Below are 19022 nucleotides of genomic sequence, written 5' to 3' on the forward strand. Positions count from 1 at the left end.
TTTTCCCACACGCACTGCATGGATTCTGCTTTTTATCAGACACACATCCTTGCTCCTGGGTCCTTCCGCCTGCTTTTCACCTATGTTGAAGTCCAGTGGGCTCCTTCCTTTCTCTTCCAGATGCTCTCCCAGTGCCTTCTTGATGTGCTCACCCTGACCTTGCTCCAGGCCTCCTGGGACATCCCTTCTGATTTCTCCCACACAGGCACTACCCCACCGCCTTTCGGCCACACCACTTTCCTGCACATCCTCCAGTATATCTGTAATCCCAGTTCCTGCTGGAGGAAAGAGGAAATCCAGAAATTGTACACGGTGCCCAAAATAAAACACAGACAGAGAGGACTCTTCCAGCCCCAGCCTCCTCCTTCCCTCCCTCCAGCAACTCACCTGGGCTCAGGTCTCCTGGCACGGCCTCAGGGCTACGCACATCTGGGATCCAGGGGTCTTCCCCTCCTTCAAGCAGGGAGATCAGCCCGGGTTTGGGGCCTGGAAGTGGCGCTTTGATGACAGAAATATGGAGATGAGAGTGTTCCCCTGATTCTGGTGTAGGTGCTTGCCCAAAAACTTTGCAGTGTGTCCATCCCCACGGTAAATGATAGCGGGCAACCACGTATACTTTAGAACATTTACTTCAATATTTTCCCAACTGCTCTACGCTCAAGGCTTCAAAAGTGTTGATGGGATAGGAATAGAGAGCCAATAAATGCTAAAGGAGTAACCTGGGAGTGAACTGGCTGCTGGAGCTGGGGGCATCATGCAATTCAGCAACACAAGGGCTGTTTGCAGAAAGCTGATCCTCCTCCTCCAGGCTGCTGCCTGCTTGCCAGCACTCACCCAGGGGCTTTTAACAGAGTGTTGAGCACACTAAGCCCTTAAAACCTCACACATCTCTGTCTGTCGTTTCTTGCGATTATTGTGGTATTGGTCAAGAAGTAACTGCAGAGAGATTATTCTAGGCTCAGCATGCAGAGGCTCATTCAGCACAGCCCAAGGAGCCCTAACGAGGAGGAAAGGCAGCAAAGCCCTCACCCAGCCAGGCCACGCACTGGTACGTCTCCAGCATCACGTCCCGGTAGAGCGCTCGCTGCGCAGGGTCCAGCAGCGCCCACTCCTCCCTGCTGAAATACACGGCCACCTCCGCAAAGCTCACGGGCTCCTGCAAGCAAAGAGGCTCCTTGCTGGGAACAGCCAAGGCCCAGGGAAGCAGCTCACACACGACACAAACTCCCGTCCCAGCCGCTTCTCCGGCCCCAGCACACGCATGCTGGCTGAGGGCACCTCCCTCTCCCCCTGCACTCACATCCCTCGCCCCTTGGCCTCTCCTGCCTGCTTCCCACAGCCCCTACCTGACACGGATGTGCTGTGGCCATTTGCTGCTCTCCTGCAGCCTGGGATGATCACGCCTGGAAGGCACAAGTTGAACTGGAGCCTGCAGGGACAAGAGAAAGGGCAGGGCAGCTGGGAGGCAACGCAGCAGTCCCTGCCCCAGCCCAGCCCTCCCCAGCCCATCTGCAGGGCACTGCCTCTGGGATGGCACACCAGGCCTGGCACAGGAAGACAACTAGCAACAGCACTGCTAACGCTCTGGCTCAAAGAGATGACCCATCACAAAGCTGTCTCAAACTGCGGGGCTGAGAGAACTCATAGCTGACACTCACTTCAACAGCTGAGGGCACACGGACTGCGTGCCTAAAAACAAAGCATGGCAAGGAGTCGGTCATCTCACCCCAAAACAGGGAGCAGCCCAAGCACCCCTCGAGCTCTCCTGCACAGCAGCGCGCTGCACGACAGCATCTGCCCTCGAGCAGGGATGGCTCTCGAGGTCACAGCTGCACAGAGATCCCTCGCAGCTTGATGTCGAGACTCCTTCTTGATACAGATCTTCTGTATTAGACTCGTGGTTACTTTGGAGCTTTGTGAGTTTCTCTAATGATATGTCTTAGTGTGACTGGGAACATAGGATTCCTCCCACATAAAGCCTTGGCTAAGCCAGGGACTCAGAGTGGACCCAGCCATATCCAAGCTCCTTACCTTTGTGCCTTGAGAAGGTTACGTCGGATGTGGGAGCACTCTGAGCCTTGGGACTCCTTGAGCCAGTGTCAATCCAACTCGGTTCTGGGAAGCTGAGCGTGCAGTTCCGGCAGCAGTGATAGGATTACCAATGGAAATGGAACCAGCTGTTGTGTATCAAACTGCCACAGCCAGTGTTGGCTCCCAGGTGAGAAACGTATGTCACACATTCACTCTGCAATCATACATTGCCACAAAACGCTGTTCCCAACCCCCACAGAAACAGGGAGGCTGCTGTGCATGTACTTCATGCAGCTGCTCACCTCCGTGAACCAAAATCCACCGACGTTCCCCAATACTCCTTTTCTGCTGCGGCACAGGCTGGAAGTTCTGATGTTATAACATATTTGGACAAAAAACAAAGATCTCTCATTCTCACCCACAGTCCTTTAGGCCACACTTACGGGGTTTTACTGTTGACCTCCTTTGCAAAATGCAAAAGGAGAAGTGGCCTCAACGGATGAAGAGAAGGCTGAGGTACTGAATGAGTTCTTGGCCTCAGTCTCCACTGGCAGCCAGGACTCCAGTATTTCTCACCTCCCTGAGCCCTGCATCCCTAAACCTCCAGCTGGGGACCGGGGGAGTAAATCCCTCCCCACTGTAACTCGGACTGCAAGTCCGACACCGCCTCATCAGACTGAATGCAGAAGTTTGCTGGAGACACCCAGCTGAGCGCTGCGGTTGACACGGTGGAAGGAAGGGATGCCAATCCTGAGGGACCTCAACAGGCTTGAAAGGGGGGGCCCGGGTGAACCTCATGAGGTTCAACACCGCAAAGTGCAAGGTTTGGCACTGGGGCCCGAGGAATCCCACCCATACATACAGACTGGGAGGAGCAGTCCTGGAGAGCAGCCCTGCAGAGAAGGACCTGGGGGTCCTGGAGGATGAAAAACTTCACGTGAGCCAGCTGTGTGCTCTTGCAGCTTGGAAAGCAAACGGCATCCTGGGCTCCAGCAGAAAAGGGGTGGCCAGCAGGGACAGGGAGCTGATTGTCCCTCTCTACTCTGCCCTCCGGAGGCCCCATCTGGAGTACTGTGCGCAGGCCTGGAGCCCCCAGTACACAAAGGAGACAGAGCTGGTGGAGAGGGTGCAGAGGAGGGCCACAAAGATGATCAGAGGGCTACAAAGACAGGCTGAGGGAGCTGGGCTTGTTCAGCCTGGAGAAAAGAAGGCTGAGGGGTGACCTCATTGCAGCCTTCCAGGACCTAAAGGGAGCCCATAAACAGGACGGGAGGGGAGGCAACTCTGTGAAAGGGCAGATAACAGCAGCACAAGGGGAAATGGTTTGAAGCTGAAGGAGGGCAGATGCAGGTTGGGTGTCGGGGGGAAGTTCTTTACTCTGAGAGCGGTGAGGTGCTGGAACAGCTGCCCAGAGAGGCTGTGGATGCCCCGTCCATCCCTGGAGGTGTTCAAGGCCGGGCTGGATGGGGCTCTTCCTCCCCAGCAGCACCCAAATGGATGGCAAATGGAAACGCCGTGCCCACGCTGCCACGGGGGGAGGGAGGAAAGGGTGACGCGCTCCGCCCCGCTCCGCCTCACCTGCTCTGCTGGGAAGAGGCGGCCGTTCTCCTGGAAGCGGCACCGACGGCTCCGTCTCTGCCCACAGCGCTGAGCGCCGTCCCGGGATGAGCCGGGAGCAGCAGCCCGGGAGGCGACACAGCGGCAACGGTGCCGCTCGGAGAGACCTCCAGGAGAGGGGAGGGGAGGGGAGAAGAGGAGAGCAGGAGAGGGGAGGGCAGGGCAGGGCAGAGCGAGGCGTGGGGGACACAGAGCAGCGGAGCCAAGCGAAGGCTGAGTCCCGTCCCGTCCCGTCCCGCCCCGCCGGAAGACACGCCGTCCGTGGCCGTGAGGGAAGAGGAGTTCCGGGCTCAGTTGGGCTGGGACGACTGCCTGGGCCGGGCCGCTGGGTTTGGGCAGTGTGGCACACAGCATTTGGTTGCGTTTCATTGGTAACAAAAAGCACCTCACCGCCTTCCTTAAGGAGGGTCTGTGTACGTGTAGTTCTGTCTCCGGGCTCCTATCGCTCACGTGCTGAGCAGTCCTTTCTCGGCCAGGCAGCCCCGTCCCTTGTGGGCACTGCTCTTTGTTCTCCGGGCCGTGCACCTTCTCCCCGGTGGGGGGAGGGGAAGGAATGTGCGGGTGGGGGGATTTTGGTTGGATCTGAGCGTGGAGGAGTTGAGGTACTGCTTTCCCTTCCCTTCCCTTCCCTTCCCTTCCCTTCCCTTCCCTTCCCTTCCCTTCCCTTCCCTTCCCTTCCCTTCCCTTCCCTTCCCTTCCCTCTTGTGTCCCTTTCTAAGCTATTCTTGGAAATATCCAAATAATTTTTCAGGACAGTATCTCTGTGAAAGCAGATTTTATTCCCAATTGCAGTGGCAGGCATCCCACAAGCAGAAGAGCGTGCTTATGGGTATGGACATGACAGCTTTTGTACCTTGTTTCCCCCCCCACACACCCCTTGCCTCCCCTGTTTCCCCACTGGCTGGGTGCTCCAGGTTCACAATCTTATCAAAAGGTTTACATTTGTTAATCACTTGTTAATTTGTGTGTCATGTGGTGTCAGTCAGTAGCAGTCCTTTTGTCTCTAACATGTCTCAGTACCCTTCTCATTCGTACTGATGTGGTGATTTTCTTCAGAGTCTTTGTTAGACAAAGAGTATGGAGGGAGGTGCCAGATGTTCCTCAATATGTTCTTCAGGCACTCCCTAAGGAGTTGTCCTTTTAATTTGTGCAGGACGTTCTTGCAATGTGTGTGACATATATTTTTTTTTCATGCAGTCTATACATAAGTTGTTACTGGCATATATATGTATGCTGTTAATTGTTCAACTTCTCCTTTAATTCTCTGTTGCTCAGGCCCTGTCTATCCAGCACCAAAAGCTAGCAGTTTTCCAACATCAAGGGGTTTGTGATTTGCAAAGATATCTATTACGTCTACCTGGCCTTTAACTGAAGGCCCAGATGTGTTTCAGAAAGCTGGACAGACAGGAGCTTCAGTCTTTGTGCTTGTAACTTACTCCATCTACCTAATCTCGATGGATATCTCTATATCTATATGTATGTATATACTATTTTACTTATATACTGAGTATGCGTTTCTGGGGAAGGTTTATCTAGAGGACGAGCAATGCAAAGTACCAGAGAACCCTGCTAAAGTAGAAAGACCCCTGAAAAGAGGTATTAATTGTAATAAAGGACCCAAATGGTAGCAGAGGCCATGAAATTAACAGAATTCTTATCTTGTTCTGATTGGGGAACAACATTCAACACCCCCACTCCCACCACCCGGGCAATAGCCTTCCGTTTTTCACAACTCACTCCAGTCTCTTTTGCCACGTCCTTCAGCCATCCCACAACAGCTGTGGGAGACTGCAAAGCTCCTCAGCACAGATCTGCCCTTTGGCAGTCAGGCATGCCTTACAGCTCCTCAACACCTCGAGCAAGGAGAGCCATGGAGATTGGGCTGACTGTGTGGACACAATTAGCGGGTAGATTCGAACCATTTGGTTCCCCATCTGTGTCATCCTAGGTATTCCAATCCCACCTATGCAGGTGAGTTTCTACAGGGGAGATAAGAGGTGACTGTCCTTGCACACTGCCCTGGCAGAAACGTGCCACCTGGCAGAGGGTTTCCAGTTGCTGTGACACATCCCACTCTGGACTCTCCTTTGAGTGTCCGCTCAACACCTTGACTGCAGCTGACAGAGAGCAACATGCAGAATTCGCATCCAAAGAGGAGAAAGAAGAGCAGCAGAGAAGAAGAAGGATTTTGGCTGCAGAGCTCTTCCTCTACTCAAGGGATTTGTAAGGTTCAAAACACAAAGCCACAGGTCGTAACCAGGCTGGGGCTTTGGCTGAAGCTCTTCACAAGTTTGAGGTTCTGCAGGATCTGTACCTTCTGTGGCAGTGCCGGTCGCTAATGAGGCTGGAACTGCTTTTGAAGGTTCCCAGAGTCTTGGGGAGCTTCTACAGCCGTTGTGCTCTGTGGGTGCGCTTGTGAGTGTTGAGATGAGATCTGCGTTTAAAGCTCTTTGCACACTCCAGACACTGAAAGGGTCTCTGTCCTGTGTGGATGCGATGGTGCTGCTTCAATTCAGAACTGCGTTTGAAGCCCTTCCCACACTCAGGACACTGAAAGGGTCTCTCTCCTGTGTGGATGCGATGGTGGCAGGTGAGGTTAGAATTGCTTTTGAAGCCCTTCCCACACTCAGAGCACTTGTATGGTCTCTCCCCTGTGTGGATGCGCTGGTGCAGCTTCAATTCAAACTTCGTTTTGAAGCCCTTCCCACACTCAGAGCACTGAAAGGGTTTCTCTCCTTTGTGGATACGTTGGTGGCAGGTGAGATGGGAACTGCTGTTGAAGCTCTTCCCACACTCAGGACACTGAAAGGGTCTCTCTCCTGTGTGGATGCGTTGGTGGTAGGTGAGGTGGGAACTTCTGCTGAAGCTCTTCCCACACTCAGAGCACTTGCAGGGCCTCTCCCCTGTGTGGATGCGCTGGTGCAGCTTTAACTCGCATCTTCTTTTGAAGCTCTTCCCACACATGGAACACTGAAAGGGTCTCTCCTGTCTGTGCATGCGCAGGTGCTGCTTCAAGTCAGAACGGCGTTTGAAGCACTTCACACACTCAGAGCACTGAAAGGGTCTCTCCTCTCTGTGGATGCGTTGGTGGCAAGTAAGGTTGCAACTGCTGTTGAAGCCCTTCCCACACTCAGAGCACTGAAAGGGTCTCTCTCCTGTGTGGATGCGTTGGTGGCGGGTAAGGTTGTAACTGCTGTTGAAGCTCTTCCCACACTCAGAGCACTTGTACAGGCTCTGCGTTGCGTGCATGCACTGGTGGTTAATGACACTGGAATTTATTTCCAAGCTTTTCCCACACTCAGTGCATGGATTCTGCTTTTTCATCTGACACACATCCTTGCTCCTGGGCTCTACGTCCTGCTTTTCACCTATGTTGAAGTCCAGTGGGCTCCTTCCTTTCTCTTCCAGATGCTCTCCCAGTGCCTTCTTGATGTGCTCACCCTGACCTTGCTCCAGGCCTCCTGGGACATCCCTTCTGATTTCTCCCACACAGGCACTACCCCACCGCCTTTCGGCCACACCACTTTCCTGCACATCCTCCAGTATATCTGTAATCCCAGTTCCTGCTGGAGGAAAGAGGAAATCCAGAAATTGCACACGGTGCCCAAAATAAAACACAGACAGAGAGGACTCTTCCAGCCCCAGCCTCCTCCTTCCCTCCCTCCAGCAACTCACCTGGGCTCAGGTCTCCTGGCACGGCCTCAGGGCTACGCACATCTGGGATCCAGGGGTCTTCCCCTCCTTCAAGCAGGGAGATCAGCCCGGGTTTGGGGGCTGGAAGAGGAGCTTCAATGACAGAAACAGGGGAGATGAGAGCATTTCCATCATTGCGGCACAGTGACTGTTCAACATCTCCACTGTGTGTCCCTCCCCAAGGAGAAAGCACCATTTGGGCCTGAATGACATTGGAGCCACAGCTTCCTCTGGAGCAAAGAAAGCTTTTACATCTCTGGAAATTATGAAGGGATATTTGCTTTAAAATTATCTGTACAATAGCATGCTTCTTGCTTACAATATATCAGTGAGCATGGCATCAAAATATTTATGGCAATTGAATGGAAAATCCTAAATTCTAAAGGAGTAACCAGCGAGTCATCTCTTAGTTGCAGCTGGTGGCACCATGCAATGCAACAACACAAGGGCTGTTTGCAGGAAACTGATCATCCCCCTTCCTGCTGCTGCTTACTAGCCAGCACTGACTCTGAGGCTTTTATCACAGTGCTGAGCACAAGAAGGCCTCCTGAAACTCATGCTACTCTGTGTTACCTTTGAGCTGTCACTGTGGTGTTAGTCAATATGTAACTGCATGGCAATTATTCAATGCCTGGCATGCAGAGGCTCATTCAGCACACCCAAAGCAGACCTAACGAGGAGGAAAGGCAGCAAAGCCCTCACCCAGCCAGGCCACGCACTGGTACGTCTCCAGCATCACGTCCCGGTAGAGCGCTCGCTGCGCAGGGTCCAGCAGCGCCCACTCCTCCCTGCTGAAATACACGGCCACCTCCGCAAAGCTCACGGGCTCCTGCAAGCAAAGAGGCTCCTTGCTGGCAACAGCCAAGGCCCAGGGAAGCAGCTCGCACACGACACAAACTCCCGTCCCAGCCGCTTCTCCGGCCCCAGCACACGCATGCTGGCTGAGGGCACCTCCCTCTCCCCCTGCATTCACATCCCTCGCCCCTTGGCCTCTCCTGCCTGCTTCCCACAGCCCCTACCTGACACGGATGTGCTGTGGCCATTTGCTGCTCTCCTGCAGCCTGGGATGATCACGCCTGGAAGGCACAAGTTGAACTGGAGCCTGCAGGGACAAGAGAAAGGGCAGGGCAGCTGGCAGGCAACGCAGCAGTCCCTGTCCCAGCCCAGCCCTCCCCAGCCCACTGCAGGGCACTGCCTCTGGGATGGCACACCAGGCCTGGCACAGGAAGACAACCAGCAACAGCACTGCTAACGCTCTGGCTCAAAGAGATGACCCATCACAAAGCTGACTCAAACTGGGGGGCTGAGAGAACTCATAGCTGACACTCACTTCAACAGCTGAGGGCACACGGAGAGCGTGCCTAAAAACAAAGCATGGCAAGGAGTCGGTCATCTCACCCCAAAACAGGGAGCAGCCCAAGCACCCCTCGAGCTCTCCTGCACAGCAGCGCGCTGCACGACAGGATCTGCCCTCGAGCAGGGATGGCTCTCAGGGTCACACCTGCACAGAGATCCCTCGCAGCTTGATGTCGAGACTCCTTCTTGATACAGATCTTCTGTAATAGACTCATGGTTACTTTGGAGCTTTGTGAGCTTCTCTAAGCTTATGTCCTATTGTGAATTGACTTGAGATAGGAAAGGAAACTACTCTGAGCCCCTTGACTCAATGGGAGGGCCACCTGGATGTGTGTTTGTATCCCTATCCTCTATGCAGTAAAGAACCAAGTGTATCCTGCCATCTCCAATCTTGTTATGTCACTGCTACATCACTGCTGCACTGCTGTATTATATCCATAAATATAAAACTGTTATCAGCATAGTGTCAGGTTTGCAAGTAACATATAAAGCAAAGGAGAACTGCACCGCTCCTCCCTGAATCAAAAACAACCAAAAAATATTCCACAGTATTTCTGGCAACACTGCTGGCTCACGTTCAGTCTAGCATCAATCAATACCCCCAGGTCCATTTCCTCTACAATAATGGCTCACATTACTCAGGTAAGGAAGTGCAGAACCGGAAGGCGTTAATGGGATGGTACGCACACCTCAAATAAATGGGATGGCTTACTTGAAACAAACACAAAAATCAAACAACAAAACATCCTACCAAACGGAGAGTATTTTTTCTTCTCCTGAGAAGAGAGAGTATCTGACACCATTGCAGCCAAACCAGCCTGTGACGGTCAGACCACCACCTACCGCTGCTGTGCTGGTAATTCTAACTGAACCGTGTAGGCAACTTATTGAATAGCAGCGGTGCTGGACAGAACAATTCAGGCATTGGGGACTTATCCTTCTTTGGAACAGCGTCACCTGTTCAGAATTCCCCACCGAGACGATTCCCTGCTTTTCATAGCAGCCCTGGGATGGCAACTGCAACTGCTGTGCTCACGCTGCTACTCGGATAGATACTGGGATAGTGCCACTCTTGTTAACCTGAGGACAGGAGACCTGTCCATATGCCTGTTTTCAGTACGCACTGAGTATGAGAACAAATTCTAAGAACAACAACTCAGCTGTCTCATCCGTGGCCAGGCACGGAAATGAAGCCCACTTAAAGACAGAAATGGAAGTGAAGGGCACTGGGATAGTACCAGTGTAGCTGCTTTTCCCACTTGCTACGGCTGATGCAAATGTGAGTGACTGTAGTGTGGATAGGGAGAGAGACACATCCTGCTCACAAGGCCCTTCTCCCCCTCACGTCCTCCTCCAGCTTCTTCCCGCAGCTCCCTTCTTCAGCCTGGCCTTGCTCACAAGGCCCTGCACAGGAAGACAATGCACAACACAACAGGTAACACTCTGGCTAAAACACATTAACGGCCATAAATCTGTCTGAAAACGGGCACTGAAAGAACTGATAGCAGAGCCCTGCTTCAACAGCTGGGGCACAACGGAGCACGCTCTGAGCCTCGGGACTCAGCGGGACGGCTTCCACTATGGTTGTGTTTACCCCTGTCCCCCTTCTCCCTTAGCAGTGAGATATGCAGTGTAGCTGCTTCCAGTCCCAGCTGCCAGCCAGCCAGCCAGCCAAGGACAGAAATACCTTGCAGGCGTTCCTCCCCTCGCCTTCGCAGCTCTTCTCCCTGCTGGACAGAGCTGAACATTCTGCTGCCAGTATTTCAGCCCTCGGCCCACCCCATCTGACAGCGCAGGGCCTGAAGGCACACGCTGGGTGCGTGCCAGCTGAACCCACCTGCACCGAGAATGCTTCCCATTCAGCTGAGCACGCAGTCTGCGCTCCCTTTGCGGGGACAGATGTTGCCTGCTGGGTCCCCGAAGAGAAACTGGGGGCTGCCGGCGAGGGGGAGGGCAGTGGAAATTGCCCCCTGGGAGGCTTCACATGAAGACGCTCCAAAGGAGGCATCGGGGAGTTGAAGGCTTCCATCGATCCATGTGTGCAGAGCTGCACAGTGAGGTCATCTCGTGCCTCCCGTGTCCCAGAGGAAGAAATGCAGTCCCAGCTGTGCTGCGTTACAGAGGCCCAAGCGGGCAGCAGAGCACGCTGAGCTCCTCTGCTCACTTCCTCGCTGTCCCAGCTCCAACCCCTTCCTGTGCCCCTTGGAGCACAACCAGGGCTGCAACTCACTTGGGAACCACTGCTGGGAACCCCTTGCAGCAGCCCGTCTGGCCCAGAAGACCTGCTGTGCTGGGCAGCAGCTGGAGTCGGGACCGGGCTCCCGCCTGGGGTACAGCAGTGCTGGTTCCGCCCCGCCCATTGCTGCTCCAGTTCAGAAAAAGGGAAAGCTATTGCTTGTGTGGTGGGAGGCCAGAAATGGACACAATGGGGACGGGGGGGGAGGGGAGGGAAAGAGATAGGGAAAGGGAAAGGGAAAGGGAAAGGGAAAGGGAAAGGGAAAGGGAAAGGGAAAGGGAAAGGGAAAGGGAAAGGGAAAGGGAAAGGGAAAGTACTCCTCCACGCTCAGATCCAGCCAGCATCCCCACACCCACACATTCCTTCCCCTCCACACAGCAGAGAGACCCTTTCAGTGTCCTGAGTGTGCAAAGAGCTTTAAATGCAGATCTCATCTCAACACTCACGCACATCCACAGAGCACAAAGGCTGTAGACGCACCCCAAGACTCGGGGAACCTTCCAAAGCAGTTCCAGCCTCGCTACGTACCAGCACTGCCACAGAAGGTACAGATCCTGCAGAGCCTCAAACTTGTGAAGAGCTTCAGCCGAAGCCCCACCCTGGTTACGACCTGTGGTTTTGTGTTTTGAACCTTACAAATCCCTTGAGTAGAGGAAGAGCTCTGCAGCCAAAATCCTTCTTCTTCTCTGCTGCTCTTCTTTCTCCTCTTTGGATGCGAATTCTGCATGTTGCTCTCTGTCAGCTGCAGTCAAGGTGTTGAGCGGACAGTCAAAGGAGAGTCCAGAGTGGGATGTGTCACAGCCACTGGAAACCCTCTGCCAGGTGGCACGTTTCTGCCAGGGCAGTGTGCAAGGACAGTCACCTCTTATCTCCCCTGTAGAAACTCACCTGCATAGGTGGGATTGCAATTCCTATGATGACACAGATGGAGAACCAAATGGTTCGAATCTACCCACTGACTGTGTCCACACAGTCAGCCCAATCTCCATGGCTCTCCTTGCTCGAGGTGTTGAGGAGCTGTAAGGCATGCCTGACTGCCAAAGGGCAGATCTGTGCTGAGGAGCTTTGCAGTCTCCCACAGCTGTTGTGGGATGGCTGAAGGACGTGGCAAAAGAGACTGGAGTGAGTTGTGAAAAAGGGAAGGCTATTGCCTGTGTGGTGGGAGTGTGGGAATTGAATGTTGTTCCCCAATCAGAACAAGATAAGAATTTGGTTAATTTCATGGCCTCTGCTACCATTTGGGTCCTTTATTACAATTAATACCTCTTTTCAGGGGTCTTTCTACTTTAGCAGGGTTCTCAGGTACTTTGCATTGCTCGTCCTCTAGATAAACCTTCCCCAGAAACGCATACTCAGTATATAAGTAAAATAGTATATATATACATATAGATATAGAGATATCCATCGAGATTAGGTAGATGGAGTAAGTTACAAGCACAAAGACTGAAGCTCCTGTCTGTCCAGCCATGTGAAACACTTCTGGGCCTTCAGTTAAAGGCCAGGAAGGCGTAATAGATATCTTCACAAATCACAAACCCCTTGATGTTGGAAAACTGCTAGCTTTTGGTGCTGGATAGACAGGGCCTGAGCAACAGAGAATTAAAGGAGGAGAAGTTAAACAATTAACAGCATACATATATATGCTAGTAACAACTTATGTATAGACTGCGTGAAAAAAATATATATATGTCACACACATTGCAAGAATGTCCTGCACAAATTAAAAGGACAACTCGTAACACGCCTTAGGGAGTGCCTGAAGAACATATTGGGGAAGATCTGGCACCTCCCTCCATACTCTTTGTCTAACAAAGAATCTGAAGAAAATCACCACATCAGTACGAATGAGAAGGGTACTGAGACATGTTAGAGACAAAAGGACTGCTGCTGACTGACACCACATGACACACAAATTAACAAGTGATTAACAAATGTAAACCTTTTGATAAGATTGTGAACCTGGAGTACCCAGCCAGTGGGGAAACAGGGGAGGGAAGGGGTAGGGGGGGGGGGGGGCGGAACAAGGTACAAAAGCTGTCATGTCTGTCCCCATAAGCACTCTCTTCTGCTTGTGGGATGCCTGCCACTGCAATTGGGAATAAAATCTGCATTCTCAGAGATACTGTCCTGAGAAAGTTATTTGGATATTAACAAAAATTGGCCAGAAATGGACACAAGAGGGGAGGGGAGGGGAAGGGAGGGGAGGGGAGGGGAGGCAAGGGAAGGGAAGGGAAGGGAAGGGAAGGGGAGGGAAGGGGAGGGAAGGGGAGGGGAGGGGAGGGGAGGCGGTACCTCAACTCCTCCACGCTCAGATCCAGCCAACATTCCCCCACCCGCACATTCCTTCCCCTCCCCCCACCGGGGAGAAGGTGCACGGCCCGGAGAACAAAGAGCAGTGCCCACAAGGGACGGGGCTGCCTGGCCGAGAAAGGACTGCTCAGCACGTGAGCGATAGGAGCCCGGAGACAGAACTACACGTACACAGACCCTCCTTAAGGAAGGCGGTGAGGTGCTTTTTTTACCAATGAAACGCAACCAAATGCTGTGTGCCACTCTGCCCAAATCCAGCAGCCCGGCCCAGGCAGTCGTCCCAGCCCAACTGAGCCCGGAACTCCTCTTCCCTCACGGCCACGGACGGCGTGTCTTCCGGCGGGGCGGGACGGGACGGGACGGGACTCAGCCTTCGCTTGGCTCCGCTGCTCTGTGTCCCCCACGCCTCGCTCTGCCCTGCCCTGCCCTCCCCTCTCCTGCTCTCCTCTTCTCCCCTCCCCTCCCCTCTCCTGGAGGTCTCTCCGAGCGGCACCGTTGCCGCTGTGTCGCCTCCCGGGCTGCTGCTCCCGGCTCATCCCGGGACGGCGCTCAGCCCTGTGGGCAGAGACGGAGCCGTCGGTGCCGCTTCCAGGAGAACGGCCGCCTCTTCCCAGCAGAGCAGGTGAGGCGGAGCGGGGCGGAGCGCGTCACCCTTTCCTCTCTCACCCCGTGGCAGAGTGGGCACGGCGTTTCCATTTGCCATCCATTTGGGTGCTGCTGGGGAGGAAGAGCCCCATCCAGCCCGGCCTTGAACACCTCCAGGGATGGACGGGGCATCCACAGCCTCTCTGGGCAGCTGTTCCAGCACCTCACCGCTCTCAGAGTAAAGAACTTCCCCCCGACACCCAACCTGCAGCTGCCCTCCTTCAGCTTCAAACCATTTCCCCTTGTGCTGCTGTTATCTGCCCTTTCACAGAGTTGCCTCCCCTCCCCTCCTGTTTATGGGCTCCCTTTAGGTCCTGGAAGGCTGCAATGAGGTCACCCGTCAGCCTTCTTTTCTCCAGGCTGAACAAGCCCAGCTCCCTCAGCCAGTCTTTGTAGCCCTCTGATCATCTTTGTGGCTCTCCTCTTCACCCTCTCCACCAGCTCTCTCTGCTTTGTGTACTGGGGGCTCCAGGCCTGCGCACAGTACTCCAGATGGGGCCTCCGGAGGGCAGAGTAGAGAGGGACAATCAGCTCCCTGTCCCTGCTGGCCACCCCTTTTCTGCTGGAGCCCAGGATACTGTTTGCTTTCCAAGCTGCAAGAGCAAACTGCTGGCTCACGTGAAGTCTTTCATCCCCCAGAACCCCCAGTCCTTCTCTGCAGGGCTGCTCTCCAGGACTGCTCCTCCCAGTCTGTATGTATGCCTGGGATTCCTCGGTCCCCAGTGCCAAACCTTGCACTTTGCGGTGTTGAACCTCATGAGGTTCACCCGGGCCCCCCTTTCAAGCCTGTTGAGGTCCCTCAGGATGGCATCCCTTCCTTCCACCGTGTCAACCGCAGCGCTCAGCTGGGTGTCTCCAGCAAACTTCTGCATTCAGTCTGATGAGGCGGTGTCGGACTTGCAGTCCGAGTTACATTGGGGAGGGATTTACTCCCCCGGTCCCCAGCTGGAGGTTTAGGGATGCAGGGCTCAGGGAGGTGAGAAATACTGGAGTCCTGGCTGCCAGTGGAGACTGAGGCCAAGAACTCATTCAGTACCTCAGCCTTCTCTTCATCCGTTGAGGCCACTTCTCCTTTTGCATTTTGCAAAGGAGGTCAACAGTAAAAGCCCCGTAAGTGTGGCCTAAAGGATTGTGGGTGAGAATGAGAGATCTTTGTTGTTTGTCCAAATGTGCTGTAACATTAGAACTTCCAGCCTGTGCCGCAGCAGAAAAGGAGTATTGGGGAACGTCGGTGGTTTTTGGTTCACGGAGGTCAGCAGCTGCATGAAGTACATGCACAGCAGCCTCCCTGTTTCTGTGGCGGTTGGGAACAGCGTTTTGTGGCAATGTATGATTGCAGAGTGAATGTGTGACATACGTTTCTCACCTGGGAGCCAACACTGGCTTTGGCAGTTTGATACGCAACAGTTGGTTCCATTTCCATTGGTAATCCTAACACTGCTGCCTGAACTGCACGCTCAGCTTCCCAGAACCGAGTTGGATTGACACTGGCTCAAGGAGTCCCAAGGCTCAGAGTGCTCCCACATCCGACCTAGCCTTCTCAAGCCACGAAGTTAGGGAGCCTGGACATGGCTGGATACACTCCGGGTCCCTGGCTTAGCCAAGGCTTTATGTGGAGGGAATCCTATGTTCACAGTCACTCTAATACATAACATTAGAGAAGCTCACAAAGCTCCAAAGTAACCATGAGTCTTTTACAGAAGATCTGTATCAAGAAGGAGTCTCGACATCAAGCTGCGAGGGATTTCTGTGCAGCTGTGACCTCGAGAGCCATCCCTGCTCGAGGGCAGATGCTGTCGTGCAGCACGCTGCTGTGCAGGAGAGCTCGAGGGGTGCTTTTGCTGCTCCCTGTTTTGGGGTGAGATGACCGACTCCTTGCCATGCTTTGTTTTTAGGCACGCAGTCCGTGTGCCCTCAGCTGTTGAAGTGAGTGTCAGCTATGAGTTCTCTCAGCCCCGCAGTTTGAGACAGCTTTGTGATGGGTCATCTCTTTGAGCCAGAGCGTTAGCAGTGCTGTTGCTAGTTGTCTTCCTGTGCCTGGCCTGGTGTGCCATCCCAGAGGCAGTGCCCTGCAGATGGGCTGGGGAGGGCTGGGCTGGGGCAGGGACTGCTGCGTTGCCTCCCAGCTGCCCTGCCCTTTCTCTTGTCCCTGCAGGCTCCAGTTCAGCTTGTGCCTTCCAGGCGTGATCATCCCAGGCTGCAGGAGAGCAGCAAATGGCCACAGCACATCTGTGTCAGGTAGGGGCTGTGGGAAGCAGGCAGGAGAGGCCAAGGGGCGAGGGATGTGAATGCAGGGGGAGAGGGAGGTGCCCTCAGCCAGCATGCGTGTGCTGGGGCCGGAGAAGCGGCTGGGACGGGAGTTTGTGTCGTGTGCGAGCTGCTTCCCTGGGCCTTGGCTGTTGCCAGCAAGGAGCCTCTTTGCTTGCAGGAGCCCGTGAGCTTTGCGGAGGTGGCCGTGTATTTCAGCAGGGAGGAGTGGGCGCTGCTGGACCCTGCGCAGCGAGCGCTCTACCGGGACGTGATGCTGGAGACGTACCAGTGCGTGGCCTGGCTGGGTGAGGGCTTTGCTGCCTTTCCTCCTCGTTAGGGCTCCTTGGGCTGTGCTGAATGAGCCTCTGCATGCTGAGCCTAGAATAATCTCTCTGCAGTTACTTCTTGAGCAATACCACAATAATCGCAAGAAACGACAGACAGAGATGTGTGAGGTTTTAAGGGCTTAGTGTGCTCAACACTCTGTTAAAAGCCCCAGGGTGAGTGCTGGCAAGCAGGCAGCAGCCTGGAGGAGGAGGATCAGCTTTCTGCAAACAGCCCTTGTGTTGCTGAATTGCATGATGCCCCCAGCTCCAGCAGCCAGTTCACTCCCAGGTTACTCCTTTAGCATTTATTGGCTCTCTATTCCTATCCCTTCAACACTTTTGAAGCCTTGAGCGTAGAGCAGTTGGGAAAATATTGAAGTAAATGTTCTAAAGTATACGTGGTTGCCCGCTATCATTTACCGTGGGGATGGACACACTGCAAAGTTTTTGGGCAAGCACCTACACCAGAATCAGGGGAACACTCTCATCTCCATATTTCTGTCATCAAAGCGCCACTTCCAGGCCCCAAACCCGGGCTGATCTCCCTGCTTGAAGGAGGGGAAGACCCCTGGATCCCAGATGTGCGTAGCCCTGAGGCCGTGCCAGGAGACCTGAGCCCAGGTGAGTTGCTGGAGGGAGGGAAGGAGGAGGCTGGGGCTGGAAGACTCCTCTCTGTCTGTGTTTTATTTTGGGCACCGTGTACAATTTCTGGATTTCCTCTTTCCTCCAGCAGGAACTGGGATTACAGATATACTGGAGGACCTGCAGGAAAGTGGTGTTGCCGAAAGGCGGTGGGGTAGTGCCTGTGTGGGAGAAATCAGAAGGGATGTCCCAGGAGGCCTGGAGCAAGATCAGGGTGAGCACATCAAGAAGGCACTGGGAGAGCATCTGGAAGAGAAAGGAAGGAGCCCACTGGACTTCAACATAGGTGAAAAGCAGGCGGAAGGACCCAGGAGCAAGGATGTGTATCTGATAAAAAAGCAGAATCCATGCACTGAGTGTGGGAAAAGCTTGGAAATAGATTCCAGCATCATTAACCACCAGTGCATGCACGCAACGAAGAGCCTGTACAAGTGCTCTGAGTGTGGGAATAGCTTCGAACAGAGAGCCAAACTGAGACGCCTCCAACGCATTAACGCAGGATGGAGGCCCTACATGTGCTGTGAGTGTGGGAAGAGCTTCAAAAGCAGTTCCCACCTCACCTGCCACCAACGCATCCACACAGGAGAGAGACCTTTTAAATGCCCTGAGTGTGGGAAGAGCTTCAACAGCAGTTCCCATCTCTCCTGCCACCAACGCATCCACACAGGAGAGAGACCCTTTATGTGCTCTGTGTGTGGGAAGGGCTTCAAAAGGAGTTGTGAATTGAAGGTGCACCAGCGCATCCACACAGGGGAGAGACCCTACAAGTGTCCCGTTTGTGAGAAGAGCTTCAAAAGTAGTTGTGAATTGAAGCTGCACCAGTTCACCCACACAGAAGAGAGACCTTTTCAGTGTCCCGAGTGTGGGAAGAGCTTCAGCAGAAGATCTGTGTTAAAGCTGCACCAGCGCATCCACACAGGGGAGAGGCCCTACAAGTGCTCTGAGTGTGGAAAGAGCTACAAAAGGAGTTCCCACCTCACCTGCCATCAGCACATCCACACAGGATAGAGACCCTTTCAGTGTTCTGCGTGTGCAAAGACCTTCAAAATCTGTTCTGAACTGAACCTGCAGCAGCGCATCCATACAGAGGAGAGACCAGTTCAGTGTCCCGTAGTGTGGGGATATCTTCAAAAGAAGATCCGAGTTAAAGCTGCACCAGCGCATCCACACAGGGGAGAGGCCCTGCAAGTGCTCTGAGTGTGGGAAGAGCTTCAAAAGGAGTTCTGAGTTGAAGCAGCACCAGCAAACCCACACAGAGGTGAGACCATACAAGTGCTGTGAGTGTGGCAACTGCTACAACATTTGGAGGGCCTGTGTGCTTCAGCATCATCAGCATGTGTGAGACGTGGTGGGAATGGCCCTGTGAGGGCTGTGCTGTGTGTGATGGATGGCTCTGGGCTCTGCAGGCTGGAGATCCACTCAGGGCAGAGACCGTAGAAGTGCCTGCACTGCAGGAAGAGCTTCATCCAGAGCTCAATCCTTGTTAAAGGGTAAAAAAATCCATGTTAGTCCACATGAGAGCTCTGCTTTGATGTTGAAGGTTTTTGCTTTGACCTTGGGAAGGTGTGTCTGAGCAATGTGAAGGCCCTTCTGCAGCAGAGCCTTCACATTTGCTGGGCTCAGCTAAAGCTGCTGTGCTTGGAATGCAGTTTGCAGGAAGTGGAGGCTGGTTTTGGTGAGCTAGTGAAGCCAGCAGGAGCTTGCCCATGTCCTTAGTTGCAGTTCTGTGAAGGCTCCCTGACCCCCAGCAAGCTGCAAGGAGATGATGATTGCAGTACCGAGGAGCGCTGCTTCCTCCATGCCAGGGAGCTGGGGCCTGGTCTGGTGCAGGAGAGGTACAGCAGGGCCCTGGGGGTTGGAGGAGCCCAATGCGTGGGGAGGAAACTAGCAGCTGGGAGGGGATCCCCAGCAACAGG

The 19022-nt window shown here is 53.9% G+C and overlaps 3 protein-coding genes across 4 annotated transcripts; 1 reads left to right on the forward strand and 2 right to left on the reverse strand.

The window, feature by feature from the left end:
* Positions 1–45: 45 nt before the first annotated feature.
* Positions 46–4148, reverse strand: LOC112531065 (zinc finger protein 621-like; the record flags this gene model as incomplete). The annotated part of the gene is made up of 5 exons (XM_040656670.2): positions 3610–4148; positions 1347–1429; positions 1030–1156; positions 388–498; positions 46–275 (listed from the first exon to the last, which is right to left on the reverse strand). Coding segments are annotated over exons 2-5 (492 nt in total), but the record flags the coding sequence as incomplete, so codon positions are not given.
* Positions 4149–4414: 266 nt separating this feature from the next.
* On the reverse strand, positions 4415–8438 carry LOC112531026 (zinc finger protein 501-like). Of its 2 annotated transcripts, none has more exons than XM_040656667.2 (4): positions 8361–8438; positions 8044–8170; positions 7324–7434; positions 4415–7214 (listed from the first exon to the last, which is right to left on the reverse strand). In XM_040656667.2, the coding sequence occupies exons 1-4, from the start codon at positions 8382–8384 to the stop codon at positions 6034–6036; spliced, it is 1443 nt and encodes a 480-aa protein (XP_040512601.1). In that variant the 5' UTR covers positions 8385–8438; the 3' UTR covers positions 4415–6033. The 2 variants fall into 2 exon arrangements, with proteins under 2 accessions (XP_040512601.1, XP_040512602.1); XM_040656668.2 differs by having other exon boundaries at positions 5405–7211.
* Positions 8439–16021: 7583 nt separating this feature from the next.
* Positions 16022–18208, forward strand: LOC121108662 (oocyte zinc finger protein XlCOF6.1-like). The gene is made up of 4 exons (XM_040656669.1): positions 16022–16126; positions 16317–16443; positions 16975–17085; positions 17195–18208. The coding sequence occupies exons 1-4, from the start codon at positions 16103–16105 to the stop codon at positions 18112–18114; spliced, it is 1182 nt and encodes a 393-aa protein (XP_040512603.1). The 5' UTR covers positions 16022–16102; the 3' UTR covers positions 18115–18208.
* Positions 18209–19022: the final 814 nt, after the last annotated feature.

Source organism: Gallus gallus, assembly GCF_016699485.2.
Source record: "Gallus gallus isolate bGalGal1 chromosome 29 unlocalized genomic scaffold, bGalGal1.mat.broiler.GRCg7b 29_unloc1, whole genome shotgun sequence".
NCBI lineage: Eukaryota > Metazoa > Chordata > Aves > Galliformes > Phasianidae > Gallus > Gallus gallus.